Source organism: Nerophis lumbriciformis, linkage group LG18 (genome assembly GCF_033978685.3).
Source record: "Nerophis lumbriciformis linkage group LG18, RoL_Nlum_v2.1, whole genome shotgun sequence".
Lineage (NCBI taxonomy): Eukaryota > Metazoa > Chordata > Actinopteri > Syngnathiformes > Syngnathidae > Nerophis > Nerophis lumbriciformis.
The window spans coordinates 11,462,293-11,480,000 of NC_084565.2; the positions used below are offsets into that span (position 1 = coordinate 11,462,293).

Consider the following 17,708-nt stretch of genomic DNA (forward strand, 5'->3'; position numbering starts at 1 on the left):
GTTACCTTGAAAATAATTTTTTACCTTGAAAATAATTTTTTACCTTGAAAATAATTTTTTACCTTGAAAATCATTTTTAACCTTGATAAAACATTTTACCTTGAAAATTTTTTTTTACCTTGAAAATCATTTTTTACCTTGAGAAATATTTTTTACCTTGAAAATCATTTTTTACCTTGAAAATCATTTTTAACCTTGAAAATAATTTTTTACCTTGAAAATAATTTTTTACCTTGAAAATAATTTTTTACCTTGAAAAAAAATGTTTACCTTGAAAAAAAAATTTTACCTTAAAATTTTTTTTACCTTAAAATTGTTTTTTACCTTGAAAATCATTTTTTACCTTGAAAATCATTTTTAAACTTGAAAAAAAAAAATTACCTTGAAAAATTTTTTTTACCTTGAAAATCATTTTTTACCTTGAAAATCATTTTTTACCTTGAAAAAAAATGTTACCTTGAAAAAAAAAATTACCTTGAAAATCATTTTTTACCTTGAAAATCATTTTTTACCTTGAAAATCTTTTTTAACCTTGAATAAAAAATGTTGCCTTGAAAAAATGTATTTACCTTGAAAATCATTTTCTTTCCTTGAAAAATATTTTTTATCTTGAAAATTGTTTTTTAACTTGAAAATCATTTTTTATCTTGAAAATCATTTTTAATCTTGAAAAAAAAAATTACCTTGAAACATTTTTTGACGGGAGTGTTATATCAACTAAAGCCCACACTTAAACTTTCCACGTGCAAGATTGAATCTATTTAACAAAGTTATTTCATAAGAAGCCAAAAAGTGCAAAAACAATAATGTTGGTGTTGGAGGAGTTGTGAATGACTGCAGGGCCACAACATTAGGTACACCTGCAGACTGCAGGTGTACCTAATTCACAACTCCTCCAACACGAACATTATTGTTTTTGCACTTTTTGGCTTCTTATTAAATAACTTTTGTAACCTATTTTTATGGGCTTTCCTCTTTGTGATGTTAAGTTCCTGTTATGCGCTGTTATACAGTATATGCCTTGAGCTCTTATTTTGAAGGCGCTAAGAGCGGAATTTTGACACGTTGGAGTGGAGTGGAAGTTTTTGAAAGAAGGTAAATAAAGTGGTCCTCGTGTAAACTGGAGCCTCCGTGTTTGTTATTTTGTAGTTTCATACAGTATAGGCGACATTTATAAACCCTCGGTTACACTTTTTTAAATAGATTCAATCTTGCACGTGGAAAGTTGAAGTGAGGGCTTTAGTTGATATAACACTCCCATCAGCGGGTTCATTAATCCAGCACAACAGTGGCGCATGGACTTCATTTATAAGTAAAGGTAAGACCATAATAACGTTTTTTTATTAAATGTGCTTTTTTGTGTGCTACAATTTGTATGTGTAAAGTTAAAGTTAAGTTAAAGTACCAATGATTGTCACACACACACTAGGTGTGGTGAAATATGTCCTCTGCATTTGACCCATCCCCTTGTTCACCCCCTGGGAGGTGAGGGGAGCAGTGGGCAGCAGCGGCGCCACGCCCGGGAATAATTGTTGGTGATTTAACCCCCAATTCCAACCCTTGATGCTGAGTGCCAAGCAGGGAAGAATGCTGGTATGAGCTTTTAAACATAACCCGTTAACTGCTGCCAATCAAATGGTGAATAAGATACTCTTTAGGGTTCATATGTTTGTAAATCTGACTGTGATGAAGTCAGTGCCTCACCAGCCATCAACCTCACCGCACGTCACTGATATATATATATATATATATATACATATATATATATATATATATATATATATATATATATATATGATATTCACAAAGTTCAGTGAGCAGATTGTGTTATGTCTGACCATGTGTGTTTTTTTTTTTTGTTTGTTTTTGTTTTGCATCATGACTAGGGAAGGTTGTTTGCATTGGGTCATATTCCATGACCTGAATTACTCGCGTTGTCCACTAGATGGCGACACAATAGCAGCATCATTTTGGACAGCCCTGCCTTCGTGCTTTCAAAGCTGAACTGTACAAGTCCAAGACTTCAATCCCCAGGCGCCCGACTCACCCTGACGATAGCGGAGTCATGGCCTTCAAGGTGTTGGGGTTGCGTATCATCTTGTCCAGGTTGTTGACGATCTGGCTGAACTTGGGCCGGTTGTTGCGGTCCTTCTGCCAGCAGTCCAACATGAGCTGGTGCAGGGCACTGGGACAGTCCATGGGCGGAGGCAGCCGGTAGTCCTGCTCGATGGCGTTGATGACCTGCAGGGGGAAGCACACCTGGACTCAGGAAGACCCACAGCTGTGTACTTGATGAAGAGAAGCAGCTTGAGTCTGGTCTGATCTACTGAAGGTAGAGAGACCAGAAGAAGAGACAAGCTAATGTTGAGCAGCTTCACAGAGCTGAATGTATCGGACACTTTGGTCCGCCTGGACGGATTCTCGCTCATCCGCGCAAACCAAACAATGGCCGTAGGCTAGTGGGCAGCCTAGGAAGTAGTCGGCTCTCTTGGTTGCTTTGTTGGGTCTGTTCCTGTCTCTGACCGTGTGGCGAGGAGCAGCGCAGAGGCCACGGCGGTGAATGCGGGCGTTGAAATTGTGATGTTGCTTATACACGATGCAATATGTAATATTTATTTTTCTTATACACGATGCAATATGTAATATTTATTTTGCTTATACATGATGCAATATGTAATATTTATTTTGCTTATACACAATGCAATATGTAATATTTATTTTGCTTATACATGATGCAATATGTAATATTTATTTTGCTTATACACGATACATTATGTAATATTTATTTTGCTTATACATGATGCAATATGTAATATTTATTTTGCTTATGCACGGTGCAATATGTAATATTTGTTTTGCTTATAAACAATGCAATATGTAATATTTATTGTGCTTATACACAATGCAATATGTAATATGTATTGTATATTAATTTAGCATGTCTGTCTTCATAAGCATGCAGAATATATGCTGATTATCAAAACCATGATGGGAGGAGAAGATGTAAATAAAATCAATTAGCTCTCGCAATCAAGACTGAAGGCGGAGTAGCACGGTTTTAAAATTGAGATGTGCCAATCAACATTTTTTGGCCTCTTCACACAATACCCTATAATGACAATGTGAAATGGAACAAATTAGTTTCTGTCCTCAAAATTTTACACACAATACCCTATGATAATGTGAAATGGAATTTAAAAAAAACGTCTTAAAAATTCTACACACAATACCCTATAATGACAATGTGAAATGGAATAAATTAATTTTAAACCTCAAAATTCTCCACACAATACCCTATAATGACAATGTGAAATGGAATAAATTCTTTTCTGTCCTCAAAATTCTACACACAATATAATGACAATGTGAAATGGAATAAATTCATTTCTGTCCTCAAAATTCTACACACAATACCCTATAATGACAATGTGAAATCGAATAAATTCATTTATGTACTCAAAATTCTACAGACAATACCCTATAATGACAATGTTAAATGGAATAAATTATTTTCTGTCCTCAAAATTCTACACACTATAATGACAATGTGAAATGGAATAAATTCATTTCTGTCCTCAAAATTCTACACACAATACCCTATGCCAAGGGTCGGCAACCCGCGGCTGATGCGGCTCAGCAGCTTACTTGCTGAACCCCCCAATTTTCCCGTGAGACTTCCGGATTTCAATGCCTCTCGCAGAAAACTCCCGGGATAAATATTCACCGATTTTCACCCTTACAGCTATAATAAGGGCATGCCATGATGGTACAACATTTGGCGCTCTCTACAATCTCAAACGTGCCAGCCCAACACTTGTTATACAATATACATCTGTGGCTTGCACACGTACGTGACAGCAAGGCATACTTGGTCAACAGCCACACAGGTTACACTGACGGTGGTCATATAAAACAACTTTAACACTCTTACTAATAATGCGCCACACTTTGAACCAAAACCAAACAAGAATGACAAACACATTTTGGGAGAACATCTGCACCTTAACACAACGTAAACACAACAGAACAAATACCCAGAATCCCATGCAGCCCTGACTCTTCCGGTCTACATTATACACCCCTGCTACCACCAAACCCCGCCCCCACCCCAACCCTGCTCCCTCACACATCAACCCCCCCCCCTCTGTGCGTCGGTTGAGGTGGGCGGGGTTTGGTAGCGGGGGTGTATAATGTATCCCGGAAGAGTTAGGGCTGCATGGGATTCTGGGTATTTGTCCTGTTGTGTTTATGTTGTGTTACTGTGCAGATGTTCTCCCGAAATGTGTTTTTCATTCTTGTTTGGTGTGGGTTCACAGTGTGGCGCATTATTAGTAAGAGTGTTATAGTTTTTTTTATACCGCCTCCGTCAGTGTAACTTGTGTGGTTGTTGACCAAGTATGCATTGCTGTCACCTACGTGAGCAAGCGGAAACACCATACAACGTGTGGCTGATCAGGCACGCTGGTTGTAGTGGGTGCTGTTAGCTGTACCATCATGGCACGCATGACACTGACAAGCGCCATTCATTTAAAACCCGCGTGCCGCACCAGCTTTCAAATTCCATAAAAAGGAGTGGGCAGCGTGTCTGAGACCCCTGGTTTATACATAGCACAAAGCAAAAAGAAAACTTTGTATGCAGTTTTATTTCAAAAAAAATTTGCGGCTTCCATTGTTTTCTATAATTTGCAAAACTGGTCAAAATGGCTCTTTGACTGGTAAAGGTTGCCGACCCCTGCCCTATGCCAATGTAAAATGGAATAAAAAAAATTGTCTTAAAAATTCTACACACAATACACTATAGTGACAATGTGAAATGGAATAAATTCATTTTAAACCTCAAAATTCTACGCACAATATCCTATAATGACAATGTGAAATGGAATAAATTCATTTCTGTCCTCAAAATTCTACATACAATACTCTACAATGGCAGTGTGAAATGGAATAAATTCATTTTAAACCTCAAAATTCTAGACACAATACCCTAAAAGCCCTAACGCTGATGGTTAGGGATTGTTTGTAGGACGAGGTAAACGGCGAGGTGATGTTGTTGTTGATTGGGGGCACGCTGGGATGCTGCTTGGTTAAGCGAGCCCAAGGAGACTAGCGAGCGGAAGGCACAATTCTCCCTGTTCATTACGGGCTCTCATTAAAGACGATTAATCTCATTCAAGGGGCTCCAGAATAAAGACCTCGATGGAGCAGAGGTCCTATCTGCAGCTGCTAATAAGATAACGCTCCCTCTTAGCACATTAGTGGTCTCACTTTCAATTTCAAAGTATTCTTCTGGCCTGCCCTCCACAGCCAGAGGGAGATGATGAGAGGCTCCAGTCAGGAGCAGAAAGCATCAGATGGCGTGAGAGCGGCGAGCAGAAAGCATGAGCCGCCATCCTGCTATGTAGTGATGGGTTGATGAGGCGTCATGAAGCGTTTCGACACATTGCAAAACTGTATTGATACTGTGTCGATACTGTGTCACTAAATACTGACATCTGCTGGACATTAAAAATCCCTACAGGCAACCTATGGACCGACTCAACTGACACTGATTTTATGCCCTAGTACAGGGGTCACCAACCTTTTTGAAACCAAAAACTACTTCTTGGGTACTGAGTAATGCGAAGGGCTACCAGTTTGATACACACTTAAATAAATAAATATATTGTCATTTGTAAGTTACACGTAAGTGTGATTTAAACAAGAATAGCTAAATAAATAAATGTATATATATAAAAAAAAAAGGGTATTTCTGTCTGTCATTCCGTCGTACATTTTTTTTTCCTTTTACGGAAGGTTTTTTGTAGAGAATAAATGATGACAAAAACACTTAATTGAACGGTTTAAAAGAGGAGAAAACACGAAAAGAAACATAGCTTATCTTCAATTTCGACTCTTTAAAATTCAAAATTCAACCGACAAAAAGAAGAGAAGAACTAGATTATTTGTATCTTTTTGAAAAAAATAAAAAAAGAATTTATGGAACATCATTAGTAATTTTTCCTGATTAAGATACATTTTAGAATTTTGATGACATGTTTTAAATGGGTTAAAATCCAATCTGCACTTTGTTAGAATATTTAACAAATTGGACCAAGCTATATTTCTAACAAGGACAAATCAGTATTTCTTCTAGATTTTCCAGAACAAAAATTTTAAAAGAAATTCAAAATACTTTGAAATAAGATTTAAAATTTGATTCTACAGATTTTCGAGATTTGCCAGAATAATTTTTTTGAATTGTAATCATAGTAAGTTTGAAGAAATATTTCACAAATATTCTTCGTCGAAAAAACAGAAGCTAAAATATTTATTATTCTTTACAATAATAATTTTTAAAAAAATTACTTGAACATTGATTTAAATTGTCAGGAAAGAAGAGGAATAAATTTAAAAGGTAAAAAGGTATATTTGTTTCAAAATCCTAAAACCATTTTTAAGGTTGTATTTTTTCTCTAAAATGGTATTTCTAAAAGTAATAAGAAGCAAAGTAAAAAATAAATGAATTTATTTCAACAAGTGAAGACCCATCCATCCATCCATTTTCTACCGCTTATTCCAAGTGAAGACCAAGTCTTTAAAATATTTTCTTGGATTTTCAAATTCTATTTGAGTTTTGTCTCTTTTAGAATTAAAAATGTCGAGCAAAGCGAGACCAGCTTGCTAGTAAATAAATACAATTTAAAAAATAGAGGCACTGGTAAGTGCTGCTCTTTGAGCTATTTTTAGAACAGGCCAGCGGGCGACTCATCTGGTCCTTACGGGCTACCTGGTGACCGCGGGCACCGCGTTGGTGACCCCTGCCCTAGTATATACAATAATATAAACCAAGTCATTGTATTTCATTTAGGATTATTTCATATCTTCATTTAAATAAAAATATATTTGTATCTTTTTTAGATACAGTCAATAAATAATGTGAACATGTATCATAACATGGAAATCTAAGAGAACGTGTTGTGGATGATTGTGGACTGGGAATTTTTTTTATTTTATTTTTTTACACATTTTTATTTAAAAAAAAAAGTTTTTCCGACGTATTACATTTTAGACGATTTCTCTTCTTAGTTATTATTTCTCCGGCTGTAGAAAAGACCCGCTCACAGGGCACAGAGGAGGCGTCAGTGCGACACAGTTCGCGTATCGGTCACGTGACCAAAACAGCTCATGATCGGTCACGTGACTTTCTAAAAGCGGTACGCGCACCGGCACAGGGTTTTGCTCTATGAGCTCGACGCATGCGCCGATGCATCGGTGTTGCCGGACCCATCACTACTGCTATGGTATGTGATGATTCCACCTGGGAGGTGTTTGTGTGTGTGAGCTCAGTACGCACGTCTTGGTTGGTCATGTCCCAGTAGGGCCTCTCCCCGTACGACATGACTTCCCACATGACGATGCCGTAGCTCCACACGTCGCTCGCCGAGGTGAACTTCCTGTACTGGATGGCCTCGGGTGCGGTCCAGCGGATGGGGATCTTGCCGCCCTGCGGGGGGGGCAAAAGGACGCAGCTCAGTGATGATGATGATGATGAAGTGAAAGGTGGACATGAGCAAATACCTGGGTGCAGGAAAAGCTACTTTTTCCCTACGCTTTGAAGCCTGCGGCCTATAAAAACGCTCATTTTTCATTTATGGATTTTTCTTTGCTGACGAGCAAAGACACTGAAAATGTGTGTCGTTATTTGTGTTGAGGCGCCATCTTTTGGTAAGTTTGCACAGAGCACCCTTCTGTTTAGACTGAGCTTTCAACAGGAAGTAGAAGTGCCGTTCAGCCTTCTATCCGTCCATAGAGGTTCTACTCACTCCCTCACTCCAAGCAACATCTGTAAGTTTTACAATACAACTAAAACTATTCATACTTACTAAAGCGTCCCATGTGTGATGTCTGTAGGAGTGTTTGCATGCATATTTGTACATGCTAACCAAGCTAGCGTCTTTAGCACTAGCTAATATGCTGACACGTTTACTTCAAAACTAATGTCAAGTATCAAAGAAGAGAAGAATAAGTGATTATTACATTTTAACAGAAGTGTAGATAGAACATGTTGAAAGAGAAAATAAGCAGATATTAACAGTAAATGAACAAGTAGATTAATAATCAATTTTTTACAGTTTGTCCCTCATAATGTGTACAAAATAATAGGTTTAAAAATGACACAATATGTTACTGCATACGACTAATTAGGAGACTTTGTTTGTTTACTTACTACTAAAAGACAAGTTGTCTAGTATGTTCAACATTTTATTTAAGGACTAAATAACAATAATAAACATATGTTTCATCTACACTAACATTTGTTGTTACAATAAAGACAATAATGGAATTTTTTGTGGTCCCCTTTATTTAGAAAAGTATTGAAATACATGTTGGTATCAGTACCGGTATCAAAAAATTGTTGTGGTACTTAATGAATACTTAGGTCTACTACACTACTGTATTTAATGTTGTCATTATAGTGGTACTTAATGAATATTTAGGTCTACTACACTACTGTATTTAATGTTGTCATTATGGTGGTACTTAATGAATACTTAGGTCTACTACACTACTGTATTCAATGTTGTCATTATGGTGGTACTTAATGAATACTTAGGTCTACTACACTACTGTATTTAATGTTGTCATTATGGTGGTACTTAATGAATACTTAAGTCTACTACACTACTGTAATTAATGTTGTCATTATGGTGGTACTTAATGAATACTTAGGCCTACTACACTACTGTATTTAATGTTGTCATTATGGTGGTACTTAATGAATACTTAGGTCTACTACACTACTGTATTTAATGATGTCATTATGGTGGTACTTAATGAATACTTAGGCCTACAACACTACTGTATTTAATGTTGTCATTATGGTGGTACTTAATGAATACTTAGGTCTACTGCACTACTGTATTTAATGATGTCATTGAGGTGGTACTTAATGAATACTTAGGTCTACTACACTACTGTATTTAATGATGTCATTGAGGTGGTACTTAAAGATGGTGGACAGGTCCTCACCAGGGCGCTGGTGTAGGTGGGGTCGGAGGTGTCGTCCTCCAGGAAGCGCGAGAGGCCAAAGTCAGACACTTTACACACCAGGTTGCTGTTGACCAGGATGTTGCGGGCGGCGAGGTCGCGGTGCACGTAGTTCATGTCAGCCAGGTACTTCATGCCCGAGGCGATGCCACGCAGCATCCCCACCAGCTGGATGACCGTGAACTGACCGTCGTTTTGCTGGGAAGACACACACACACACACACACAGGGATTCTGGGTATTTGTTCTGTTGTGTTTATGTTGTGTTACGGTGCGGATGTTCTCCCGAAATGTGTTTGTCATTCTTGTTTGGTGTGGGTTCACAGTTGTTTATACGGTCACCCTCAGTGTGACCTGTATGGCTCTTGACCGAGTATGTCTTGCAGTCACTTTCGTATGTATACAGAAGCCGCATAGGGGGACGGCGTGGCGCAGTGGGAGAGTGGCCGTGCGCAACCCGAGGGTCCCTGGTTCAATCCCCACCTAGTACCAACCTCGTCATGTCCTGAGCAAGACACTTCACCCTTGCTCCTGATGGGTGTTGGTTAGCGCCTTGCATGGCAGCTCCCTCCATCAGTGTGTGAATGTGTGTGTGAATGGGTAAATGTGGAAGTAGTGTCAAAGCGCTTTGAGTACCTTGAAGGTAGAAAAGCGCTATACAAGTACAACCCATTTATCATTTATTATAACATGTGACCGGGCCGGCACGCTGTTTGTATGGTGAAAAAGTGGACGCGTCGACAGGTTGTAGAGGACGCTAAAGGCAGTGCCATCACGGCACGCCCTCAATATTGTTGTCCGGGTGAAAAATCGGGAGAAATTCGGGAGAATGGTTGCCCCGGGAGATTTTAATGTTGTTGATCCCCAGACTTAACCATCTTAAAAAGGCCCTAGAGACTAGAAATAGTCTGCAAACCAAAAATAGCGCATAAACTGACAGATGGAGAGGAGCCAGATGAGGTGGTTCGGATGCCACCCGAACGCCTCCCTAGGGAGGTGTTTAGGGCACGTCCAACCGGTAGGAGGCCGCGGGGAAGACCCAGGACACGTTGGGAAGACTACCGTATTTTTCGGACTATAAGTCACAGTTTTTTTCATAGTTTGGCTGGGCTCCAGTGCAACTTATATATGTTTTTTTCCTTTTTTACTATGCATTTTCGGCAGGTCTATTCAGGTGTACTGGAGAGGAGGCTGCGCCGGATAGTCGAACCTCGGATTCAGGAGGAACAGTGTGGTTTTCGTCCTGGTCGTGGAACTGTGGACCAGCTCTATATTCTCGGCAGGGTCCTTGAGGGTGCATGGGAGTTTGCCCAACCAGTCTATATGTGCTTTGTGGACTTGGAGAAGGCATTCGACCATGTACCCCGGGAAGTCCTGTGAGGAGTGCTCAGAGAGTATGGGGTATCGGACTGTCTGATTTTGGCGGTCCGCTCCCTGTATGATCAGTGTCAGAGCTTGGTCCGCATTGCCGGCAGTAAGTCGGACACGTTTCCAGTGAGGGTTGGACTCCGCCAAGGCTGCCCTTTGTCACCCATTCTATTCATAACTTTTATGGACAGAATTTCTAGGCGCAGTCAAGGCGTTGAGGGGATCTGGTTTGGTGGCTGCAGGATTAGGTCTCTGCTTTTTGCAGATGATGTGGTCCTGATGGCTTCCTCCGGCCAAGATCTTCAGCTCTCACTGGATCGGTTCGCAGCCGAGTGTGAAGCGACTGGGATGGGAATCAGCACCTCCAAGTCCGAGTCCATGGTTCTCTCCCGGAAAAGGGTGGAGTGCCATCTCCAGGTTGGGGTGGAGCTCTTGCCCCATTTGGAGGAGTTCAAGTACCTCGGAGTCTTGTTCACGAGTGGGGGAAGAGTGGATCGTGAGATCGACAGGCGGATCGGTGCGGCGTCTTCAGTAATGGGGACGCTGTATCGATCCGTTGTGGTGAAGAAGGAGCTGAGCCGGAAGGCAAAGCTCTCGATTTACCGGTCGATCTACGTTCCCATCCTCACCTATGGTCATGAGCTTTGGGTCATGACCGAAAGGACAAGATAACGGGTACAAGCGGCCGAAATGAGTTTCCTCCGCCGGGTGGCGGGTCTCTCCCTTAGAGATAGGGTGAGAAGCTCTGTCATTCGGGGGGAGCTCAAAGTAAAGCCGCTGCTCCTCCACATCGAGAGGAGCCAGATGAGGTGGTTCGGGCATCTGGTCAGGATGCCACCCGAACGCCTCCCTAGAAAGGTGTTTCGGGCACGGCCGACCGGTAGGAGGCCACGGGGAAGACCCAGGACACGCTGGGAAGACTATGTCTCCCGGCTGGCCTGGGAACGCCTCGGGATCCCCCGGGAGGAGCTGGACGAAGTGGCTGGAGAGAGGGAAGTCTGGGCTTCCCTGCTTAAGCTGCTGCCCCCGCGACCCGACCTCGGATAAGCGGAAGAAGATGGATGGATGGATGGATGGATGGATTTTCGGCAGGTGCGACTTATACTCCGGTGCGACTTATACTCGGAAAAATACGGTATGTCTCTCGGCTGGCCTGGGAACGCCTCGGGATCCCCCGGGAGGAGCTGGACTGAGTGGCTGGGGGAGAGGGAAGTCTGGGTTTCCCTGCTTAGGCTGCTGCCCCCGCGACCCCACCTCGGATAAGCGGAAGAAGATGGACAACAAACAATAATAGAAAATGTAAAAATATAATAACAATTTTAAAAACAGCAGATTCTATCAGAGTGAAGCAAGTTAATAAAGTGGTGAGTGTTCAGATAAGTGCAGAGTTTAGGGCAGGGGTCGGCAACCTTACCACTCAAAGAGCCATTTTGACCCGTTTCACAAAATAAAGAAAACAATGGGAGCCACAAAACTCTTTTGACATTTAAAGTGAAATAACACCGCATACACGCGGCCCGCACCTTCATATCATCAATCAATCAATCAATGTTTATTTATATAGCCCTAAATCACAAGTGTCTCAAAGGGCTGCACAAGCCACAACGACATCCTCGGTACAGAGCCCACATAAGGGCAAGGAAAAACTCACCCCAGTGGGACGTCGATGTGAATGACTACGAGAAACCTTGGAGAGGACCGCATATCTGGGTAACCCCCCCTCTAGGGGAGAACGAATGCAATGGATGTCGAGTGGATCTAACATAATAGTAAGAGTCCAGTCCATAGTGGATCTAACATAATAGTGAGAGTCCAGTCCATAGTGGATCCAACATAATAGTAAGAGTCCAGTCCATAGTGGATCTAACATAATAGTGTGAGAGTCCAGTCCATAGTGGATCTAACATAATAGTGTGAGAGTCCAGTCCATAGTGGATCTAACATAATAGTGAGAATCCAGTCCATAGTGGATCTAACATAATAGTGAGAGTCCAGTCCATAGTGGATCCAACATAATAGTAAGAGTCCAGTCCATAGTGGATCTAACATAATAGTGTGAGAGTCCAGTCCATAGTGGATCTAACATAATAGTGTGAGAGTCCAGTCCATAGTGGATCTAACATAATAGTGTGAGAGTCCAGTCCATAGTGGATCCAACATAATAAAAAACATGGCGAAACACAACTATACGGATTTACGGAGATTTCCCCTTAGAGTAAAGAGAGCGGAGCGCTTGGTTCAACTTAATTTTCCCTCGCTTCATTTTGGTGGAGTTTCCACGTGCGTTTCAGAGGGCACCCCTGTTTTTAGATGGAGACAGGTGTGGACAATATTGGAGACACTTGTCCCCACACTACAACTATACAGCCAGAGAAAACTATTTGATGTTGCTTTTATTTTCTCAATACAGCGTCCTTCAGCTGCTGTGACAGAGTTTATGAGGTGAGGAAACATGCAGCAGGCGATGTGTCGTGAACGTTGTCACAATTTGTTTATAAAGTCTTTAGTTTGTTTTCTGGGATGCTCACTTGTCCTTTATTTAACTGCAAAATGTATCAAATGTTTTGTCATCTCATCGATTTGAACGCAGGCTGTGAAGATTGTGTATACGATGTGAGAGGTATCACTCCTGTTTATTTTTGTTGGCCAACAAAACTATGAACACAATTTTTATTTATATGTACAAAAAGTGGAGTTATGTCTTATGGTCATAAGGAGCCATTATTCAAAATTCTTAAATTTGTTTTTATTTTGGAATCTCTTATGTCCATAAAATGCAACATAGTACTTTGTTTATAATGATTGAATGAAAATGTATTTGTTAGTGCGGCCCGCGAGTTTTATATGAATGCCGCTTGACAGCATCATCCCCATTTTTCCGGGAGACTCCCGAATTTCAGGGCAACTATTCTCTCCAACGTCTGCTGAATTTCACCCCAACAACAATATTAAGGGCGTGCCGTGATGGCACTGCCTTTAGCGCCCTCTACAGAACAAATACCCAGAATCCCTTGCATCCCTAACTCTTCCAACCCCCCCCCTGTGCGTCGGTTGTGGTGGGTGGGGTTGGGGGGGGGGGGGGGGGGGGGGGGGGGGGGTGAAGAGTTAGGGATACAAGGGATTCTGGGTATTTGTTCTGTTGTGTATATGTTGTACATCAAATCAAATCAAATCAACTTTATTTATAAAGCACATTTAAAATTTACCACAGGGGTAGCCAAAGTGCTGTACAATGAACAGGTTAAAAGATAAAACGAGTACCGAGCAAACACAACACAACACAAACAGAACACGATAAAAAATAAATAATTAAAATAGAATAAATAAAAACATAAAAACATAAAAACAGGTTCACAGCAGGTGTATTATGGAGCGCCATTGCAGGATGGATATCACTCAATGTTAAAAGCCATGGAATAAAAGTATGTTTTTAAGAGAGATTTGAAAACAGGAAGAGAGGAGGCTTGTCTAACACTCAGGGGTAGGTCGTTCCAGAGCTTGGGAGCAGCAACGGCGAAAGCTCTGTCACCTCTAATATGTTACGGTGCGGATGTTCTCCCGAAATGTGTTTGTCATTCTTGTTTGGTGTGGGTTCACAGTGTGGCGCATATTTGTCACAGTGTTAAAGTTGTTTATACGGCCACCCTTGGTGTGACCTGTATGGCTGTTGACCAAGTATGTCACTTAAGCAGAGGCCGCATACAACATGTGACTGGGCCGGCACGCTGATAGCATGGTGTAAAAGCGGACGCGACGACAGGTTGTAGAGGTACGTTAAAGGCAGTGCCATCACGCACGCCTTCAATATTGTTGTCCGGGTGAAAATCGGAGAATGTTTGCCCCGGGAGATTTCCGGGAGAGGCACTGAAATCCGGAAGTCTCCTGGAAAAATCGGGAGGGTCGGCAAGTATGCAGCTGAGCCGCATCAGAGTGTTCAAAGAGCCGCATGCGGCTCCGGAGCCGCGGGTTGCCGACCCCTGCCCTAGGGCAATAACTGCATGTTATCTTTATTATTCACCGCAGAAACACAATCCAGCAAAGTTGAACACGCTCTTAAAAAGTGGTTTGCCATAAAAAGGCACCACAAGAAGACAAGTGGTTGCAGTTAAGTTACAGCTGTCCCACTCCTAAAGGCTTTAATGGTGCACCTCCATGCAGGTGCATGGAGGTGCATGGAGGTGCATGCAGGTGCAGCCTGCAGAGGGGAAGAGGGCGGTCATGCTGCTATGCAGCCATGCTAACCCATGTTAGCATGCTGCTCCAGTAGCCTACTTCAGCTTCACGCTTTGCTGCTCCTTGGACCCGACTCACGCTTGCCCTCCTCACTCTGTCACGCAGGCGCCCATGAAGCTGCATACATTATGCATGGTTTCTCTCTGGCAATTAGCCATTGTTGCTGCCTTCCATCCGGATCATTCTAGCAAAAAGTAGCAGAATCGCTGCGTCGCACGGCACACTCACAGGAGTGTTGCCTCACGGACGTTCCAACAGCAAGTACTTATTGAATAAGATCCTCAACGTTCCAACAGCAAGTACTTAAGGAATAAGATTCAAGATTCAAGATGATTTATTGTCAATTCTTAACATGCACAAGACACATAAGAACTGAAAAGTATATTTTCGGCACAGTCCCACTAAGAGCAGACATACGTTACAGGGAGACAAGACGAGACCGCCGACGGGACAGCCATTTTTACGGCGCTCCTTAAAAAAAAGGTGAGAAAAAGGTGATATTGGGAAAGGGGGGAAGAGTAAAAAATATATCAGTCAAAGGCTGATGTATAAACACGTTATATTTAGTCACAACAAACTCGCAACAGAGGGAGGGGGAGTTGGAGCAAACAAGCGGTGGTGAAGGCGTTGGTTGGGGAAGGGTGCGTGCATGTATGCCCAATTAACTTGGGTGTGATGTTGAAATGTTTTTGTGGACTGGGGCCGATCTCAGAGTTCGACACCAGGTGTTTGTAAGATCCTCAACGTTCCAACAGCAAGTACTTATGGAATAAGATCCTCAACGTTCCAACAGCAAGTACTTATGGAATAAGATCCTCAACATTCCAACAGCAAGTACTTAAGGAATAAGATTCAAGATTCAAGATGATTTATTGTCAATTCTTAACATGCACAAGACACATAAGAACTGAAAAGTATATTTTCGGCACAGTCCCACTAAGAGCAGACATACGTTACAGGGAGACAAGACGAGACCGCCGACGGACAGCCATTTTTACAGCGCTCCTTAAAAAAAAGGTGACAAAAAGGTGATATTGGGAAAGGGGGGAAGAGTAAAAAATATATCAGTCAAAGGCTGATATATAAACACGTTATATTTAGTCACAACAAACTCGCAACAGAGGGAGGGGGAGTTGGAGCAAACAAGCGGTGGTGAAGGCGTTGGTTGGGGAAGGGGCGGGTGTGTGCATGTATGCCCAATTAACTTGGGGGTGATGTTGAAATGTTTTTGTGGACTGGGGCCGATCTCAGAGTTCGACACCAGGTGTTTGTAAGATCCTCAACGTTCCAACAGCAAGTACTTATGGAATAAGATCCTCAACGTTCCAACAGCAAGTACTTATGGAATAAGATCCTCAACATTCCAACAGCAAGTACTTATGGAATAAGATCCTCAACATTCCAACAGCAAGTACTTAAGGAATAAGATTCAAGATTCAAGATTCAAGATGATTTATTGTCAATTCTTAACATGCAGAAGACACGTAAGAACTGAAAAGTATATTTTCGGCACAGTCCTACTAAGAGCAGACATACGTTACAGGGAGACAAGACGAGACCGCCGATGGAACAGCCATTTTTACGGCGCTCCTTAAAAAAAAGGTGAGAAAAAGGTGATATTGGGAAAGAGGGGAAGAGTAAAAAAAAATATCAGTCAAAGGCTGGATCCACAAGAGGGGGTCCAGACTGAGTCCAAGGGAAAAAAACTAATTTGCAATGCAAACATAAACACGTTATATTTAGTCACAATAAACTCGCAACAGAGGGAGGGGGAGTTGGAGCAAACAAGCGGTGGTGAAGGCGTTGGCTGGGGAAGGGTGCGTGCATGTATGCCCAATTAACTTGGGTGTGACTCTTATTATTTATGAGGACATATATTCTAGTAATATTTATGAGGACGTATATTCTAGTAATATTTATGAGGACATATATTCTAGGCCAGGGGTGTCTAAACTCGGGCCCATGGGCCAATTCCAGCAATATGGGCGGCGAGGCAGCACCAGTTCAACACGCAAGTGAACAAATGTTTACGTGTTCAATTTACATTGTTGTGATTTGTGTCGCCAAAGGTGTGGACAAGGTGAGTGACGCAGGCCTCGTGTACTTTATAGAGACGACAAAAGGGGAGTCCAAACTTTTTGACTGGGGGGCCGCATTGGGATAACAAATATTTGGCCGGGGGCCGAAAGCTGACTGCATGCAAAGTAACTATTTATATTATATATATAAAATATATATATATGTGTATATATATATATATATATATATATATATATATACACATATATATATATATATATGTCTTAATAAGGTTATCCAAAAAATAGTGCTCGATACCGTAGTAGAGCGCAATATATGTATGTGTGGGAAAAAAAATCACAAGACTATTTCATCTCTACAGGCCTGTTTCATGAGGGGGGGTACCCTCAATCATCAGGAGATTTTAATGGGAGCATTCACATACCATGGTTTATATAGGGCACAGAGTGGGTGGGTACAGGCTGGCGTAGGGGCGTGGTGATTGGCTCATGTGTTACCTAGGAGGTGTTTCCGTCTGTGGCGGCATGCTGTTACAATTTCGCTGCGCTTGTTGAGGGATGACAGGTCTGGACGGTAAATAATAAACAGTTTCTCTTTCAAGCATAGGTTGCATCTTTTATTACCACTATTGTAAGGTGTGCTGGATGCAAGAATTTGCCATGTTATTGAATATTCAACATTATTGTCTTTGAGAACCCAAATGTGTTTGCTGAGTTCTGTGGTATTCCGCAGGTTTTGGTTCCTGAAAGAAGCCTTGTGATTGTTCCATCTGGTTTTGAATTCTCCCTCGGTTAATCCTACATATGTGTCGGATGTGTTAATGTCCTTGCGTATTACCTTAGATTGGTAGACAACTGATGTTTGTAAGCACCCCCCGTTGAGAGGGCAATCAGGTTTCTTTCGACAGTTACAGCCTTTGTTGGTTTTGGAGTCGCTCTGTCCGGGGGCCGACGGCTCATTTGCAATTGTTTTGTTGTGGTTTGAGATGATTTGTCGTATATTGTTCATACAGCTGTAGCTCAATTTAATGTTGTTCTTGTT

General features: G+C 41.6%; 1 protein-coding gene across 4 annotated transcripts in view; it reads right to left on the reverse strand.

Moving 5' to 3' along the window:
• The window catches only part of ephb2b (eph receptor B2b), a 368,312-nt gene that overhangs the window by 7,511 nt on the left and 343,093 nt on the right, over window positions 1–17,708 (reverse strand). For all 4 annotated transcript variants that reach the window (XM_061977650.2, XM_061977648.2, XM_061977651.2 and 1 more), the window contains exons 12-14: window positions 9,010–9,225; window positions 7,334–7,483; window positions 2,048–2,241 (exon numbers count right to left, since the gene is read on the reverse strand). In XM_061977650.2, coding sequence (XP_061833634.1) covers window positions 2,048–2,241; window positions 7,334–7,483; window positions 9,010–9,225 — 560 coding nt within the window. The remainder of the gene's footprint in view (window positions 1–2,047; window positions 2,242–7,333; window positions 7,484–9,009; window positions 9,226–17,708) is intronic.